Source organism: Cornus florida, unplaced genomic scaffold (assembly GCF_030987335.1).
Source record: "Cornus florida cultivar Cherokee Brave unplaced genomic scaffold, ASM3098733v1 CherokeeBrave_3.0.0_Hap2_Chr10, whole genome shotgun sequence".
NCBI classification, from domain to species: domain Eukaryota; kingdom Viridiplantae; phylum Streptophyta; class Magnoliopsida; order Cornales; family Cornaceae; genus Cornus; species Cornus florida.
In genome coordinates this window covers 87,695,257-87,715,327 of record NW_026775580.1, presented here as the reverse complement: position 1 = coordinate 87,715,327, position 20,071 = coordinate 87,695,257, and the positions used below count along the sequence as shown (strand labels likewise).

Below are 20,071 nucleotides of genomic sequence, written 5' to 3'. Positions count from 1 at the left end.
GGGTTCAGAGTCTTTGTGCCCATTTCTCATATTATGGTGATTTTGTTTGGGGTTTGTCCTATGTCTTTACGTAGGGTTGTTATCTGTGGTTGTACTTTGTAAATATCGAATTGCTGTTTTTTATTGTCAGATGGAGAAAAAAAGAAAAAAATCACTAGACAAATCTTGTCAAAGGGTGTAAAAGTGTTCCTGGTGAACCATTTACAATAAATGTATCACCGTGCCACATACGTTGGAAACTTTGTTAATTAGCTCTTCTTTCATGTTTAAAGTGCAATTGATATACCAAAATATAAATATTTATCTGTTATTAAAGGTTAATTTATCCTTTATATATATATATAAAACAATGGATCAAGAGTCGAAGCTATTCGATCGATATCGTCCCCCTCCTCTCCCTCCAGATCGGCATCCCAGGTGACAGATTGACCTTTTCCATTAGACCTCAGCGACAACCACTTAACGGTGGTATCCCAGACTGTATTGGAAATTTGGAAACCTAGCTTTTATGTTGACAGTTTTTCAATTAAAAAATAATGACGTAAGGTTGGAATTTCGTTCTTCAATTAAAAAATAATCATTTTGATCTCTCTTATAATAAACCTTTCTGGCCACATTCCACCTTGTCTGAATAACATCTCACTTGAGGGATCAAAGTTCATAGGTTCCTTTGTTTTTCCCATAATTTAAAAGTTCACATCATTCTTAATTGCTTGATTAGAAAATCGATCCAACTAGACCAAGTAGCTTTACATGACTTGCCAGGAAGTTTTAGATTTCTGAGTTCTTATATAGTGAGAATTTGGTGTTTGCATGGCTAGTTTCTTTTATTTTCTTAGAGCTTCTCATCAGTCTAGGGTCTTTGTTGATTTCTTTCTCATAGCAGTCTGACCTTAGTTAACAAGCTGAGGTCACTTGTTCGAATTTGAGAATGGTTACTTTTGTGTAAAATAATGCCCAAGGTTAATATAAGAACATGAAAATATGGGAGTACATGATTTGTTTGTGTAATATGCTCATCAGACTAGACAGTTTTAATTGTGCTCAGGGTATGTAGCACAGACAAATTTCTTGTACAGAACAACTCCTGGTTCATTTGATTCTATAAGCTAGTTAGAAATAGAAATAAATATACCGTAAGACATTGGTTTGAATATGAATTCTGACAGTATTTTCCCTAGGTGTATCGTGGATGCACTTTTTTTGGGTGTCCTTTTTCGTTCTTGGCATTCCAGTTCTGCATAGAAGATCTAAGATCCATCTTTCGGTTGCCATATTCATCTCTACAGCTCCAACAAGTTCCTCGTCTTAACCATTGCGTTCCATTTTTGAAGTTTAAAATGGAAAAGTATGGGTTTTTTTTCTTTCCATTCTCAACTTCAGAAGCGTGTCTGAGCATCTGAGTTGAGTGCTTTTCTCTTCATGCTTTCAACAACAGCAACTCTTTGGAGGTACAAAGTTGAAAGAAGATTTAGGTCTCAAATGTGCATCTTCTTGGAGGAGAAACCTGAGTCAGGCCACAGTTTGAAAATAGGATCGATTTGGCACCTAGTATTGCATCATTTTTACTTCACTCATAAACAGGTTGTCATGTTCTCAAATCCAAAGTATCGATATGGTGCTCTCAAACACAGTAGATTCATGTATTTGGTTAGAAATCTAACCAACCACACTTCGTATAATGTATCCATGCCAAACACAAGCTAGCTCAATTGGCAAAATTCATCACTACCCCCATAATACATACCTGTTCGATGATCATTGTTATCTTAGGCCTGTTTGGTAGCTATTTTATTTTAGGTGTTTTTATTGTAGGGCTTCATTTCAGACCCAGAACATGTTTGGTAGCTATTGTTTTGTCTTAAACAGTACTAAAATATTGTTAAAATTTGGGCCCAAAAGTGAAATACCAAAATGGTGTTTTTTGTTGTTTCAATACTGTAGCCCAATAAAAGCACTGTAGCGGAGGAAGTAAGTTATGTCGAACACTATAGCGGAGGAAGTAAGTTTAAAAGCCATTTGCAACATTCGACCCGATATTTTCTCTCTCCTTTGAAACCCTAACGGTCTGGCGATTTGGGAGGCGATGAAAACGAACCTCGTGATATTGACTGTAAGTTCTTTGAAGCCCTAAAATACTTGTAATAGTGTGATTACAAGTGTTCTTCGATTGTAAAGGCGATTTGTTTTCTCTCTTGCAGTTGTGTGATGCGATTTCTCTCTCTGTATTTAGCGTCTGAAGGAAGAAGTAGTAGCAGCCGCCCTGTGGTACCTTTCTTAAATTATTCTCTATTTTGCACTTTCTTTTATAGCGATGAATTTTTTGTTTTATCTGATTTTATATTTTATATATAAATACACACAAAATTTAGGTCAAGTGAATTGAAATATTCATTACAAAATTGGAAGGTGAACGAAAGTAGATCTTGATTTGTCATGGAATTAATTTGCAGTTCACTAGAGAGTTCTTTGAGAAGCTTCCTTGCAAGCTTCCATTCTAGCAGGGTGCCTTATTTATTTATTTATTTTATGTTATGACTCCTTGATAGATGTTTTGTAGATAGAAGTTTGACTCCAAATAGATGGATTAGAAATGAAAAAGGTGATATTAATATCTAGATCATAAGAACACAGCAAAAAGATGAAACTCTAAATGTCATCAAGGCTCAAGTTGACGCTAAAACATTGGTCTCGGGATGAAAAAAAATAGGAATTTTGTAGTGCAATTAATGGGAACCAAGATTTTGCATAGATGAAAGCTTTCTTCATTCATTTATGTCTCTTCCTTTTTCTTTTTCTTTTTCTTTTTCTTTTTTTTGTAGCAAAAAAGATGTGTTTGTAATTTGGTGGGGGTTTACATTTCCTTACAGAAGAGAAGACAATAGTCTGTATTTTAGAGTTGAATTCCCACAAGTGCAAACTTACAAGAGCCAGAAATTCTTATCATAGTTGTGTAGTATTTTTTTTTTTCCTTCTTTCGCTAATGCGCAAAATGAGCAAAATGAATGAAACACAAACTTATGGACAATTACCACCAAAGGAACAAACCAGGAAATTTCAAATAACTTGAAGTGTAGTTTCAGATCAAGATAATATGCAAAATAGTTGAAATTATTAGTTCAATTAGTAGAACTAAAATTCTACATTTTCGCTAAAGCAGTTGCTTCTGTAATTACACTTTGGTTATATGTATACGTTTGTGTTTTCAAATTTCAATAAATCTATTAAAAATATATGGACTATTTATATAGAAATAAATTTATAAATAAATTTAAAATTTATAAAAATAAATTAAAAACAATGATAACCAAACATGTTTTTTGTTTATGTGTTATTTTTTTTTGACAACAGTTGGAGTTACCAAACATGTTTGTTTTCAAAATTCTTGAAACGCATGGCTTTCCAAACATATTTTGCATGTTTCTATTTCTGACATTTCCACAGAAAAATATCGTTCCCAAACGTGCTTTCAATTTTTGCCAATACACTCATACAGTAAAAATACTGTTTCTATTTTAACCAAACACAACACGCCTAAAGCAAAACGCATGCCAAATGGGCCCTTAGTAACCTCAAATTTTATTTATTCTCTTCAATGTAAATTTTTCTGTGTTAGGAAATAGCGTTTGGTACGGTGGTAGAAACTCACACTTTTTAATTATGAAAATTTGGATTCAATCTTAATATATAGGTATATAAATTGTGTTACTAGGTGTAATACCTCTAATTTTAAAAGTATAGTCTCGGTATTTCTTTTATGATTTTATTGTAATTTTTAAATTCTTTATTTGTTTAGTTGGTTATTTGTTTAATTGTTTGGTATTACTCGGATCTATACTCGGATTTGATCATCTGTGGCTCTAAAATCGAGGGTATCACAGTTTCTAGAGTCACGGGTGATTAAGTCCGAGCACAGATCTGAGGTATACCAAACAATTAAACAAATAGCCAACTAAACAAATAAAAAATTTAAAAATTGCAATAAAATTACAAAAAAAATATCGAAACTATCATTTTTAAAATTAGGAGTATTACACTAGGTAATGAGATGAAAGACTACAATCCAAGAGACTTTTTACCTTTATAATACAAATAAAGGACTAAAAAGTTTTAGCTCTGCAGGGCGGAATCAAACGTATCAGTATGAGTTGCAGCACGATCACTCCGTCAAAAGAATGTTGTTGCTCCCACTTTAAATAACACGCCTTCTCATCTCTATTCCAATCCAATGGGACTTCAATCGGTGGATGCAAAAACTCTCCAGTAAATGGCGCCTAGTGGACTTAAGCCTCAATAAAGTCCCAATGTTAACGAAGCCCCCATAAAAAGGTCCCATAAGTGTTTCCTCAGGCCTGTGATTGGATTGACCCAGCTTCCTCGGCCCATTATTCTGTGCAGTAAGCAGTTTTGGGCTGAAGACTATGGGGGGGTTTTGAACAATGCGGTCGAGCAACCCAATGGAAGACTATTTGAAGAGACCTTAAGCCTTTGGGCTCTGCTTCCCTTTGTTGGGTTGTGTGGGCCGCCGTTCTTTATTCCTTTTAGCCCTTTGGGCTACACGGAATACCCTAGTTATCCTTGCATATATATATATATATATATTTAGGCTTTTTTTTTTTATAAAAATAATTAACTATAAAAGAAGACATAGTTATAATATAGAGGAAAAAAGAAAATTCATGTGGCGGTTCCATTTTTTGAGATGAAGATTATTTGAATCACCAAAAAGGGGTGTGTGTTTTTGAGGGATTCAAATTAATATTATCAATTAGAAAAAAAATGATAGGTAGGGTGTGAGTTTCACTATATGACATTATGTGATAGGGCCACATCTCAACTCATGTATTTTTCGTTGGGTGTCTCCAAATTTGTAAGATGTATCATTGTTTTTCTAGTCTGTATGATCTCTTCTCTTTAAAAGGGAAGGTTCAGAGTCCCACTTTCAAAAGGCATATTGTGAATAATGAACGTGTATAAAAAAAAAAAAAAAAATTGTGATGCTTGTATCTTTGGCATATGTTGTAAGCCCGCAAGTGGAACTTGCTTGCATTTTTAGAAGAGCACCAACCTCGAGTTGCCTTATTCGGCTTAGAGAGGCTGCTCAATAGAAGTAGGGGCCTCAGACAGAAATTTTAAAAGAGGCCTCGCTAATTTTCAATTTGTTTATAGAAATAATATTAATTACTTCTGTGATTTGAGTTTTACTAAACATAGAAATTTCTTGACTTATATAATATAGGAAAATAATATTGGTACTCTAGTTTTATACAATTGCACTCTAATCTTTAAAATATATATTAATTTCTAATTTTAAATTTATAAGTGAATAATATTTCAATAATTATTCAAATACAACAATTACCCTTTCAAATATGGAATGATCACTTGTCTGCCACCTCTCTCTCTCTCTAATCTTTTAACCTTCTAAATGTCCGAAGCTTCTTAACCCCTTTTAGGTGATCATTCACAATGACTTTTGCGGCTGAAAAGGAATGGAGTTTAGCCTCCTTTGTTTGAGCGAAAAATATTTTATTAAAATATTTTATATGTAACACTTTTCACTTGTAGATTATTTTTGGTGTCTGGCTTAAAATTATTTTTGAATTAAAATTAAAATTCTTATATGAGTCATTGATTATTCAATATTTCTCTTACTATCAAGTGGTTCAATTATTTTTATACCAACAATAATAATTATTTGACAAGAAATATAAAAAAAAAAAAAAATCAATTGAGTTTTAAAAAATTATAAGGAAATTGAAACAAATCTCTCTATCATCGAATGCAACAAGTGAATTTTTTTTCTTTTCTTTTTTTTCTTCACTTTACGTATCACTTTTTAAGGTTTTAGAAAGTAATACTACATGTTAATCACTTAGTCAATAATGATAACAAAAAAATATAATAATAAAAATAAATTGAAGAAATTAAAAATAGAAAATTATATAATTGTTGTTAAAGAAGAGATTGATCCGTGTCTCTCGCCCCACAATATGTATTGGGCTTATTGGCTTTTTTCGTAAGAGTTGTTTAGTTTCTAGTTACTATAACACATGTAAGAGCATCTCCACCAGTATGTTAAAACACTCTTTTGTGTAAAATATATACTACCACGTATGATGTGTAATTTTTTTTTTTATCTCTAACATTTTGTTAAGATACATTGTCGTGTCACTAATGTGTAAAATTATTGTGTATTTTACAAAGCCACATTGTAACTGCAAAATTTTGCTCAACCAATAATGATTAAGAAAAATAGAACAACTCACTTAACAAATAATAAAAATAAACAAGAACAGTATAAAGAGAAGCGTAGAATTGCTTGGATGATTTTGGAATTTTTTTATTGAAAGTCTTGGCTTCTATTTATACACAAAAGATAGTAAAATTATGGTAGGACTCGCATTGCTTGTCCTCCAATCCTTTCCATGTATGACTTTATTTACAATTAGAGTTCTTTCCATTGAAGAATTTTCTATGCACAGAACTTGCCTTGTATAAAATTTCCTTCTATGGTAAATCCTCCTATTGGCAGGATTTCTTCATAACTGGCTGGGCTTTGAATAATTGGCCGTATGCTTGATATTAGCGAATGGGTTGATACCCCTTTGATCCGGCCTGGATAAAGGTCTAGAGGGCTGATAACTGAGACCCTGGGCTGAGAATACACTCAATTTGGGCTTGAGTGTGACGGGCCTTTGGAAGACAGATTTGCTTGAGTGTGACGGGCCTTTGGAAGACAGACTTGCATCTGAGATGACGTGGAGTAATTTTATTGGAGGGGATTTTTTCCCTCCACACTTTGCCCTCAATTCCTCTTTAATTAGACTACGGCTCTTAATTAAAAGGGAAATGAAATTGTATAGTTGCCACTTTCGCACGAGGTGTTTCCATTTGTGTCTATCGTTATTCCGACTCAAGGACTTCTTCAAGACTTACTTCCGCGCTTGTTTCGTTCATTGCATTCTTCACATTCTCGTATCTCCAGGTTAATCCTTGAACTTCTTCTTTCAATCTTGCATTATGAATACTTCGACTTCTCCTGAACACGTAGAAATCGTGGATTCAGAATCCACACCTTCGTCTTTCCCCAACCTCATTAGGGTTCCTCCTCCTAGGGTTTCTGGCTTCCCTAGAGCTGTAGATGACTCGGCCAATCAGCCGGATGTTTCTTCACTTCCGGCTGAGACGTCCGCCTCTGGGTCGAATAACATTTTTACTAAGGAAGAGAAAAATGCAATCTTATCTGTTCATCGTATTAAGTTTTCCATTGAATCCACAATGGAGGATTTTGAGATTCCCGAGGATGTAGAAATTGTAGAATACCCCAAGGGCTTCGATTTTTGTGTCAGTGATGACGAGTTACTCCTTTCTGTTGGGCCTCTCAACGCCCTTCGGTTCCCCCTTCACCCTTTTTATCATCTAATTTTTAATAAATTAGGGATTGCACCCCTACAAGTAAACCCTAACTTTTTCCAAATAATCTCGGCATTCCTAGTTCGCCGAAGGCTGGAGAGTCTTGATTTGACTCTTGCTGATTTGCTAATTACTTATGTTATTTCCAAGCACGAAACCGAACCTGGCCGCTTTTATTTTACTTCTCCTTTGCACCAGAAGATATGTACAAACCTCCATTCCTCTGAAAAGAAGTGGAAAGAGAGGATGATAATCATTAAAGGGAAATGGGCTGTATCTCAATCGAGCAAGCTCCCAATCCCACACAAGTTTGGGAAATTAGGTATAGAATATGCCTCCTCTTTTCATAAAAATTGTTCTGGTTGTTTCCCATGTCGAGTATTACTCTTTCGGTGTATTTATGAATTTCTTGGTCTTATTTCAGTGACATTTCCTTCTTCTGCTTCCAAGAAAAGACTCTCTTTCCTTGAAAAACAAGTTTTGTGCGATCCCCTCTCTGTTGAGGATATGCTTACCTCGGCAAACCTTAAGGAAATTGCTTCTAGAGCTGTAATTGCAGACCTCATGGACCTTTCACTTCCTTCTTTTGATACCTTCCCAATGACTGAGGAAGAAAAATAGAGGGCTGAAGCCCTAAAGAAGAAAGCTGCTGAGGATCGGCCTCTGATAATTATTAGATCAAATGAGCACGAAACTGAGGTTTACGAGCCTTCTTTAAAGAAGACTAAGTCCAACCCACCTCCCTCTTGCAAGAATAAGACTCCTTTTAAGAGTAAAGGAAAAAAGGCTGAAGAAACTGACCCTGAGGAAGAGGTCAGAGCATATGTTTTGGCTGAGATCGGGGCACCTTAGACGCCCTCTTTCTCAAGAGCTGATAAATAGGTGCTTCACTCTGGTGATTCCATGATTACCGACCCATCCGCTGCACTTGCAGTTGCTCGGGGGATGTGGCTTCCCAAAGATGAAGAAATTATTGGTAGAATGGGATTGGAACAGTTGCTTCCATCTGCCCCCGTTCGAGCCATAGATGTTTGCTCTCCTTTCTGCTCTTTTAACTTTATTCTCCATTTTGTTTACCTTACTATTTTTATTGTCTGATGATGTAGGGCTTGTATCATACTATGGCCCTTTGTGCCACTGCTGAGGCTCAGTCTCTTTCTATTAAGAAGCTGGAGAAAGATCTCAGCAATTCTGAGAAGAAGGCATCCCATGCCATTGCCAATGCATAAATTGCATATGAGGCTCAGGATGTTTATAAGAAGCGTCTGGCTGCTTCTGATGCAAAAGTGGAATCGCTGGAGGCTGAAGTCCAGCGTTTGAATGATGCCCTTAGCACCTGCATCATTGCCGGGAGGCATATGCAAGGTCATTACTCCAGTTTGGTGCGCTTATCTAGTGCCAAGGCCTTCAGGTCCGACTTCAATCAAGGTTCAGGGGAAAAAACAACAAATCTCGAGGCTTTCGATGCTCATATGGGAATGTCTTTCCCTTATGATGAGGGTCCGAAGGCTCAGGAAGCTGAAGTTCTTTTCGCTGAGATGGTGAAAGCTCACCCTGAGGTCCCTTCAGCTCCAAGTGTCTCCACTCCTGCAACTGGCCTATCAAATCCTCCATCTGCAAGTCCAGCTGTGGTAGATGCCTTCGAATCTGCCCCGTTTGATTCGAAGAGGAAGTAGGATCGAGTAATTTTTTTTTTTTTTTTTTTTTTTTTTTTTTTTTGTTGTTGTAATGAAACAACTGAGGGGAATGATAAACATAAATGATATAATCTTGTTTCTTAAGCTATGTCACTTTTATTCTGCTTCGACTGAGTATGCTTGTATGCTTTTGATATTACACAAACTCTGTTGGATGAGATTTTTTTTTTTTTTTTTTTTGAAGAAAAGTACCCTGCCTGAGGGTTCCTTATCTGTTTTTGTCCGAAGCAAAATAAATAAGATGTGAAGAGGAGATCTCCTCTAACGGTTTATCTGATAATAGAGGATTGTTTTTTCCTTTGGTGATTTAACCGTCAAGGGAACCATTCTTGAAATAAATTTGTGTGAAGCAAGTATATTTATACTTGTTTCTCCTTGTAGTTTTTCGATGTGGGACAATCTCGTGGCTTATATTATCGAACTTAGAATCAGTAAATATGAGCGTGAGAGTAAGGTTTGTTGAGCCGGACACTTTGGGTCCGAGGCGAATGAATTACTCCCCGGCGCTGAGCCTGAGGGGAGGTTTTCTGAGTCGGATCCTTAGAGTCCGAGGCGAATAAATTACTCCCCGGCGCTGAGCCTGAGGGGAGGTTTGCTGAGTCGGACACTTAGGGTCCGAGGCGAATAAATTACTCCCCGGCGCTGAGCCTTAGGGAGGTTTTGCTGAGCTGGACACTTAGGGTCCGAGGCGAATGAATTACTCCTTGGCGCTGAGCCTGAGGGGAGGTTTACTGAGCCGGACACTTAAGAGTCCAAGGTGAATAAATTACTCCCCGGCGCTGAGCCTGAGGGGAGGTTTGCTGAGCCGGACACTTAGGGTCTGAGGCGAATAAATTACTCCCCGGTGCTGAGCCTTAGGGAGGTTTGCTGAGCCGAACACTTAGGGTCCCAGACGAAAGAATTACTCCCCGGCGCTGAGCCTGAGGAGAGGTTTGCTGAGCCGGACACTTAGAGTCCGAGGCGAATAAATTACTCCCTGGCGCTGAGCTTGAGGTGAGGTTTGCTGAGCCGGACACTTAGAGTCCGAGGCGAATAAATTACTCCCAGGCGCTGAGCCTTAGGGAGGTTTGCTGAGCCGGACACTTAGGGTCCGAGGCGAAGGAATTACTCCCGGCGCTGAGCCTGAGGGGAGGTTTGCTGAGCCGGACACTTAGAGTCCGAGGCGAATAAATTACTCCGCGGCGCTGAGCCTGAGGGGAGGTTTTGCTGAGCCGGACACTTAGGGTCCGAGGCGAATAAATTACTCCCCGGCGCTGAGCCTGAGGGGAGGTTTGCTGATCTAGACACTTTGGGTCTGAGGCGGGTTGGTGTCTCCTCGACGTTGGGCCTGAGGAGAAGTTTGCATATATATATATATAGATATATTATTCTCTTTTTCTCTTTTTCAAACAACTTATCATGACGCTGATGACTCAAAAATGATAGGAGGTCAAGAAAACGAGTAACAATGGTTGTGAAGTTTCCTATTTGTTTACTTTGGAGACTTTCATATATTGATACTCCCTTCTTGGCAACCAAATGTAATGGACTACGCATATATTAACCATATTTCTTTTCTATTTTTATTCGATATGGGACATAAACTAAATTTTGTCAAAAAGGTCGGTGTAAGAAATGCCTCTAGTATTGAGCTTGACAGCCTTTAATACCAGTGGGCCCTCCTTACACCGCAATCAACTATTTAAATATTCCCATATATAACAGAATGTAACTCACACTTTTTTATCCATGTGGGACAGAGAGTTTTAACCATAGGTCAAAATGCATGCTTTTTAATAACTTGCTTCCAACATTGCTTTGCTTAAAAGCATAAAATTGCATAATCACAGTGTAGTATGAAAATTTCTTTGCATAAAAATTGCTAATGCATAATGCGATGCAAAATTGCATAATCATAGAATAGTGGTATGGCCCCATTTTTATGGAAAAAAACAAATGGAATAGATGCAAAATAAAGAAAAGCTTGGCTGACTGTGGGCCTACGCAGCCTTATTTGTGAAGAATTCTTAATAAAATTGACAAACTTATCTAATGGAAATACCTTTTAAGGTGTATTGCATTCCAAGGACGCGCAATGGGACGTCCGTCAGTTTCGGCTAAACGATATGCTCCCTTCCCCACTACTTCGGTAACCCTGTAAGGTCCTGTCCAATTAGGTTCCAATTTCTTTACATGAGCTGTCTCTTGCTTCAGAACCCAATCGCCTACCGCAAAGCTCCTGAATCTAACACGTTTGTTATAATTGTTGCGCAGCTGCTACTGATATGAAGTGAGCCTAATTGCTGCAGCATCCCTTTTTTCATCCAGGAGATCGAGACTATGTTCGAGCTGCTGACTATTGTTTCCTTCAAGCAACAAGGATGTCCGAAGGGTTGGAACTGCCGCTTCGGTTGGGATCACAACTTCAGATCCATAAGCTATGGCAAAGGGACTCTCCCCCGTGGGTCGCCGTGGTGTGGTTCGATACGCCCAAAGCACCTGAGGGAGATTCTCGTACCATTTTGTTTTGAGTTTCTCCAGCTTCTTCTTTAAACAACTGAAAATGGTTCGATTAGTTATTTCAGCCTGTCCATTCCCTTGTGGATGACTGACTGCAGCTAGCTTTTGTACAATTCCATGCTCAGCGAAGAATTTTCTTGTACTTTTATTGTCGATGTTCTTACCATTGTCCATCATAATGACTTTTGGGACCCCAAACCGGTTAATGATGTTGTTCCAAAGGAAACTTTTTACCTGCTCATGGGTTACACTTGAGTAGGCCTCGGCTTCTACCCATTTAGTAAAATAATCTCTAGCCAATAACACGTACTCCTTTTGTTCCACGGTCTTGGGTAAAGGGCCCACCATGTCAATCCCCCATTGTGCGAATGGCCATGAATTTGCCATTGCATGCAAATCTTCAGCAGGTTGATGCTTCATGGGATCATGGCGTTGACATTTGTCACATCTCCGAGTATACTCTTCTGCATTCCGGGCCAAGTACGGCCAGAAGTAGCCTTGAATTAGAACTTTATGTGCAAGGGATCTACCCCTAGAATGGTTGCCGCAATCTCCATCATGGATTTGTTTCAACACCACAAGAGCCTCAGTAGGGCTTAAACATTTCAGGTAAGGACCTGAAAATGACTTCCGGTATAACTGGTTGTTAATGATAGCATATTTAGCTGCGGTGAGTCAGAGCTTCCGTGCTTCGGGCTTCTGGTTTGGAAGAATTCCATGCTTGAGGTAGGCTTCCAGTGGATCATTCCAGCATGGTTATCGAGGAATAACTGGAACCACCATTACTTCTTGCTGAGGGTTAATGCTGGGCTCGTCCAAGACGTCAATCGGCACAATCCGAGTCAGATCTTCATTTGAGGATGACGCTGCTGTGGCCAATTGATCTGCTTCGGCATTCTCAACATGAGGTACTTGACAAAATTTGATTTGATCGAATCCCCGTGTAACATTCTCTACAACTTCTTTATATGCTTTCATTCTTTCCTCTTTGGGATGGTACTGACCTGTCACTTGATTTATAACAAGCTGTGAGTCACTAAAAACCTTTAAACAACGTACCTGGAGGCTGCTGGCCAATCAAAGACCAGCAAGTAACGCCTCGTACTCGGCCTCATTGTTCGTAGTAGGGAATTTCAAGCAAATAGACTGCTACAACTTGGTGCCTTCGGGTGTTGACATAATAACCCCTACCCCTACACTTGTTTGACTCGAGGAACCATCGACCCAAAGCTCCCACTATGGTTCAGGAGTGTCTTCATATTCGAGAAGAAAGTCTGCTACGGCTTGTCCCTTGTGCGACACCTTCGGCTCATAAGTTATGTCGAAGGAACTGAGCTCGATAGCCCATTTGGTAATCCTCTCAGATAGATCGGGCTTAGAGAGTATACCCCGTATAGGATAGTTGGTCAGTACCACAATGCTATGAGATTCAAAATAATGCTGAAGCTTCCTCTTGGCATAGACTAAGGCTAAGATGATTTTCTCTGCTTTACTATATCGCATTTTTGCATCTGTCATTGTCTTACTTGTGTAGAAGACTGGATATTGCCTCTTTCCTTCCTTTCTAATCAATGCTACACTTGTTGCTATTCTAGAAATCGCCAAATACATAATAAGAACATCCCCGGGTTTTGGAGCGGATAGAGTTGGTGGTTCGGCCATGTAACCTTTTAACTGATTGAGGGCCTCTTGCTGCTGAGGTCCCCATATATCTTTATTCTTAGATCTTATAGCATCGAAGAATGGTTTGCACTTATCTGACAATCGGGATATAAACCGGCTGAGGGCTGCGATCCGATCGGTAAGAACTTGTACCTCCCTGCGATTTTTTGGTTCCTGATTCTGGATGAGGGCCTTAACCTGAGCCGGACTTACCTCTATCCCTCTTTTATTTACTATGTGGCCAAGGAATTGACCTGATGATACCGCAAAGGAGCACTTGGACGGATTCAGCTTCATGTTGTACTTCTTCAAGGTATTGAAAACTTCCTGGAGATGCTTCGGTTGGTCTTTCTTTTTCACATTTTTTACCACCATGTCATCTATATATGTTTCAACTGTCTTTCCTAACAGATTATCAAATATTTTATTGACAAGACGTTGATAAGTAGCTCTAGCGTTCTTCAGTCCGAAGGGCATGACCCTGTAACAATAAGTCCCCTTTTCTGTAATGAAAGCCGTTTTTTCTTCATCTTCAGGGTTCATAAGAATTTGATTGTATCCCGAGTATGCATCAAGGAATGTCAGCCTCTCGTTAGCCGGTGGTAGCATCCACCATCTGATCTATCTTGGGCAGAGGGATGGTATAGTCTACACAAACCCTCTACTTTCCATTCTTCTTCTGTACGACCACCACGTTTGACAACCACTATGGATATTGCACTTCTCGAATGAAACCTGCTTGCAACAACTTATTCACTTCTTCAGCTATAATGCGATTGCGTTCGGGGGCAAACCTTCGGTGCTTCTGCTTAACCGGTTTGAACTCCGGATCCACCTTCAGACTATGGTGGGAAACTAAAGGATCGATCTCTACCATGTCCGAGTGATCCCATGCAAAAGCATCTGCATTATTCCGAATAACATCAATTAAAGCCTCATTTTCTTCGGACGTGGAGGAAGAGCCTAAATAAATAACCTTCTGAGGGTCGCCGAGGATAACTTCCACGGCTTCAAGGGTCTCCTCGGTGGGCTTCGCAATTTCCTCTTCCTCCTCTACCTTGAGATACTTGGGCAGAGGGCTCTGTAATTGCTATTTGGGTATATTTTTGGTAGCCACACCTGGTTGTTGTTGAGTAGACACCTTCTTTGCTTCAGCCTGTGTCAACATATAGCATTCCTTCGCAGCGACTTGATCACCCCATAGATTAATCACTTCTTTTCCGTCCGGAGATAAGCATCGCATCACCTGGTGAAGGGTGGACGGAACTCCTCTCATCTAGTGTATCCAGCCTCTTCCCATGATGAGATTATAAGAAGGATGAATCTCTGTTAAAACAAAGTTCTCCTTCAGAGTCCTCTTCGCCGCAGTTACAGACAAGTCTATTACTCCCAGGGGATCTACTCTTATGCCATCGAATCCCATCAACGGGCTAGAGGTAGGTCGAATAGATGATGACGGGATCTCTAGCTGCTCAAATACCGTCTTTGTGATAATGTTGGCGCTACTTCCTGGATCTATCAAAACCCTCTTAATCATACAATTGGCCACTAAAAGACTAATGACCAATGGATCCTCGTGGGGGAGTTGAACTCTGGATAGGTCGCCATCTCCGAATCCAATACTGATGCTACCCGAAGCGATAGCATTGACCGAGGATATCTTCCTGAGCTTGTGGGCTGCCCTAAATCTGGATCTATATACCCTCTCGGACTCTTGATCATCTTCAGACCTGTCGTGTATTGCATGAATGACTTTTACTTGCGTACCTTCCACCTTGCGGGGATAGACCTCACGGGGCTTTGCATACTCCTTTGTCCTGAGGTAATTCGCCAACTCACCTCTGGCGATCATACTCTCCACCTGTCGCCTAAGGGATCTGCAATCATTGGTTGAATGCCCATAATCTCGATGATAAGCGCAATGCTTGCTTTTGTCCCTTTGCTCCAAGGGTTGTTTTATTGGCTGCGGAGTTGTGAATTTCATCTTATTCTCTTGGAAGAGCCGAGCCAAGGTAGTTCGGAGAGGTGTAAACCCTTCTTCTACCCTTTGTCTCTTCTCAGGTGCCTGGGTGATCGGCATTGAGGAACGTTGGCTTTTCTGAATCTTTGAAGTTGGAATTCTTTCTCGAGGCTTGTTCTCCACCGTCACGAGGATGGTGTGCTGCGCTCGGTGGGTTATATTTTCCTTGAGCCGAATGTAGATCTGGGCCCTGGCATTGAGAGTCTACATGTCTGGAGGAGAATATTTGACCAAGGAAGTGTGGAACTTTGTCCCCTGAATCATCGCAAGTTTAAATGTCTCTATAGCAGTTGCGGGATGACAATCTGCTATTTCTGAGGCTTTCATGTTGAATCTTGATAAGAAATCCTGCAATGTTTCCCCCTTCTTTTGCCTTACGGTGAAGAGGCTGGCAATGCTCTTCTTTTGCTTCTTATTTCCGCAATACTATGCCAAGAATATGGTGCATAGAGTTACATAATCTGGGATGGACTTATGCGGTCTATTCCTGAACCACTCTAATGTTGCTCCTGTCAAGCTGGTAGGAAAAACTCTGCACATCCAAAGGTCATTACGATCATCCAAAGCCATCTTTTGAGCGTAATGATCTAGGTGCCGAGAAGGATCCCCTGTTCCATCAAACTGGGTGAAAGAAGGCATGGTAAATTTCTTGGGCCTCTCAACCAGATACACATCGTCAGTGAAAGGAGTTTTGACCAAGGAATTTTTGTGTTCTCTAGCCATCTCAGCAGGTGTCTAAATTTTCAGGAGTCTTTTCTCATCAAAGGCATCCTGAACACTGATCGGTTGGTCAATTAAACATCAACCTTCGCAATAGCACGAATCATTGTAAAATAGGGCTATTGGTCGGGTAAGTCGAACCACTGGGACTGCGCTAGTTTAAGGCAACCTAAGCGTCTAGAATCGTTTTAGAATGATAAGGGGGAATAGGGTGTTTGCTTGGTTTGTCACTAAAGCTATGAAATTAAGATGCATAAAATAGAACTTGCAAGAATTTAAAAGAGATAAAATGTCAGTAAAAGAGACTAGGGAAGTAACTTCACCACCTACAATATAAACATGCTAGAATATGATTCATTCGGGGAAAAACAACATAAATATGTGGCTATGATAAGTAGTTACTCATGGTTACTACATTACCTTCAAAGGATTCATGGAATCAATAGGCAAGAACAATTTATCAAAGATTTTACATGCTCAATTACCTAAACTAAAGTGTAATTTAAGACATGTTCACTAAGCTAGAAATTGTCAAACCATCAATCACATGATAAGAGCACATGAAGCTAAGAATTAAGAATAAGCCATCAAAGGAAGAACCTAAGCTATGGCCTATCAAATCTCTCAACAACATGCCATTAAAACCCTTCCAAAAATCTCATCTTCATTGTCACCATGAAAATGTAAACCATACAACCATGAAAACATACATTCTAAGACAAGAAAGTATGTCCAACATGATCATTAAATCAAAATCAATTCATTACATCAAGTAAGAGTTCTAGATTATGGAATCACCACAAAAATACATTATTTTTCTCAAACTAGAATCAAAAGTAAAGCATGCTTACAATGAGGGGTTCCATTACCTCCCTAGAGGAGGAGTTAGTTACACATGGGAGCCTTAGAATGAAGAAGAACCATGGATCCTCCTTCCATTTTCGAGCTCCCCTTTCTTGCTCCAAGAACTCTCCTTCCTTTGCTCTCTTCTCTCTCCTCTAATCTTGTAGAATGAAGCTTCCTCTATTGTGTGGCTCATATCCCTCTTATCTACCACCAAAAGGCCACCAACCAACATCTCCAACCACTTCATTAAAGAGGAAAGCAAAATGAAGAAACCAAGGTGCAAGTGGGATGAAATGAGCCATTTCCGAAGGGCATTCTGCCCAAAATTCGAGCACTCTAAGCAAGGCCTCGAGCACTCGAATTTAGTGTAAAAATGCCCATGCTTCACTTGCTCCGCCCAGACCTACTTTGGTTAAACAGCCATAACTTTGCGCTCCGAACTCCGAATGATGAACCGTTTGAAGATTTAGAAAGATAATTCAGAGCTCTAAATATTTCATGTTTTAGTGGAGATCCAATTCTCAAGGATGGTTGGTCGAAAATGAAGATCAAGGCAGAATTTCATTGCTGCCAGGCAGTTCTGCGCACCTCTGGTAACAAGGCCATAACTCTCTGCTCCAAGCTCCGAATGACAAACCGTTTGAAGATTTAGAAAGATAATTCAGAGCTCTAAATCTTTCATGTTATGAGGGAAGTCCAGTTCTCGAGTTTGGAAGGTCAAAATGGCAAGCAAAGTCCAGGTCTCCACGGCTGCCAGAATTCAGCATTGGCACCTTTTGTTGCTCAAGATTCCACAAGGCCTTATTCTTGTTCCATTTTGGCCAATGAACCTGAAAATGCATAAAAACATAGAAATGAAGATAATCTACATAAATTAACATACAACGGACTTTACTAATGCAATTTAGGGCGCTTGAATATATAATATTCGGCGCTTATCACACCCCCAAACTTACATTTTGCTAGTCCCTTAGCAAAACTACAATGAATACTTCAATGAAAAGACAACCATGGGCATGCTACTACAAAAATATCATCCATGGTAAAATGAGATAGATACATAGCTCAAATATAACTTGAAACAGACAAAAACTGGAGATGGGGTCATTGGGAAAACTACCTTGCATATATGAAGCATTGATACAAAAATTGGCTAAATACATTTCCACATACATGCATCAACATCAAAGTCTATATAAATAACTCAATTATCATCTCTTGAATGGAAATCAACTCTAGCTTCAGTGAAAGTGAATTGGATTCTCAACATGCGGCTTTTACTTTCTTTTCCAATTCCAAAGCACAAGTTTTCAAATCATTGAATTCCCCTTTAAATGAGGTCCCTAAGGCATGATTTTATTTACAAGACAACTTTTATTGCTTGTTGACAATTTATTGCAACTCATAAGCGAAACATAGAATGGTTGTGCAATGCTGAAGTCCCTTAAACTTTCTAACCAACCTATGTAGCAAGCGTTAGGCCAACAACTCCCAAACCAGATGGCTTTAGGGTGTTAAGTGTAGAGACACTCCATAGGGCTTAATAGCTCAAGTTGGAAAGGCTACGAACTCCAACGAACCATGTTTATTACCAGTTTATTTTTTGAATAACCGTGCAATGTTTAAGTCCCTTAAGCTTTCTAACCAACCCCTGTAGCAAGCGTTAGGCCAACAACTCCCAAACCAGACGGTTTTAGGGTGCTAAGTGTAGAGACACTCCTAGGGCTTAATAACTCGAGTTGGAAAGGCTACGAACGTCAACTGATCATTATTTTCTTTCTTTCTAAATTTTTTTTTTTTTTTTTTTTTTTAGATTCATGCCAAAAGTATTCATCCATTAGGTTCATCAAATCAGATTAACTAGGGCAAGGTCAAGGTCAATCAAGTTGCATGCCTCACAGTTAAGTTTCCAATGTGCATCTGTGCATTGTGAAGCTTAAAAGAGTGTCAAATCCAGCGAGAATTTAATTGAGACATTTATACAGACTAATTTGAATCTACATGATCATTTCAACTCAAATTTTCTTTATTTTCAAAAATATCAGTTGCTTCTATACACAAAATTTTAAACATATGCTTTCATCTCCAACAGGTTTCAAATTCCATTATTATTGCTTAGCAAAAATGTAAAACCAAAAATACATAAATGCACCCCCAAACTTGAATGTCACATTGTCCTCAATGTGAGAAGACAAGTAAATCAAAATAAGCGCAAAGAGGGTAAAAGAACAATAATACCAAGTGGAGTGACGACGACGTAGATGTTCAGCCATGTGAGTGCGCAACGGCGTCCCCCAAACTTGGACATGAAGACCTATCAAAACAGAACTAATGTACACAAGTGAAAGCATAGGTCTCTTAAGAAAAAAAATCAAAACAGAAATGAAAACACTAAGACGAATGTTATTGCAAGGTAAAAATCCGTACAAAATACAAATTGGCACACATGAGTCATAAGTTTAAAATGGAAAACAAAAAAAAGTGCCAAAAGCCGTGCATTTAGAGAGATGAAGTTGGCTTAGGCAATTCGTCAAACACGTGGTGTGCAAGACAAAAAAGAAGAGGGCCAAAGGTTGATTAGAGATGAGAAAATCCAAAAATTTGGCCCTGCAAATGCAATACACAACTCCCAAACAAGCACAAATCCTTCACACAAGCAATCCCATCCTCCATTGATCAAAAATTGAAAGAAAAAGAGGGTTAGACACTTACCCAACAATGGAGAACACAAAGCCCATTATTTGTGGTTAATGGAAAATGTGGATGAGAGATTGATGGATGGGTGGGTAAGCATGCATAGGGAGTGGAAGGAAATGAATAAGCATGTATGGAGAGGTGCATGCATGCATGCATGGTGGGAAATGTGGGGTGGAAGTGGTGGTGCATGCATGAATGCATTTCCTTGTGTGGTGGTTTGGTTATGGAGGGATGGAGTGGTTGAGTTGCAGAGAGGGAAAGATAGGTTGTGTGTGGGTTGGTTGGTTTGTGTGGATGTTGGTGAGGCTCGGTTAAGAGGGATGAGTGGTGGTTTGCAGGTGAGGGAGATGGGGAAGATGGTTGATGCCGAGAGGTGGTAAGGGTGATGGTTTGGTGAGGTGAGTTGTGAGAGATGAGGGCTCGGGTGAGGGAGGAAGAGAAGTTGGTTCACACTTCGAGCACTTGAAATGGGACTTCGAGTGCTCGAAGTCTTGGCAGTGAGTTCGGGTGTGAG

General features: G+C 39.3%; 1 protein-coding gene across 1 annotated transcript; it reads right to left on the bottom strand.

Moving 5' to 3' along the window:
- Window positions 1–14,550: 14,550 nt before the first annotated feature.
- Window positions 14,551–15,354, bottom strand: LOC132278079 (uncharacterized). The gene has a single exon (XM_059779906.1). The coding sequence runs from the start codon at window positions 15,352–15,354 to the stop codon at window positions 14,551–14,553; it is 804 nt and encodes a 267-aa protein (XP_059635889.1).
- Window positions 15,355–20,071: the final 4,717 nt, after the last annotated feature.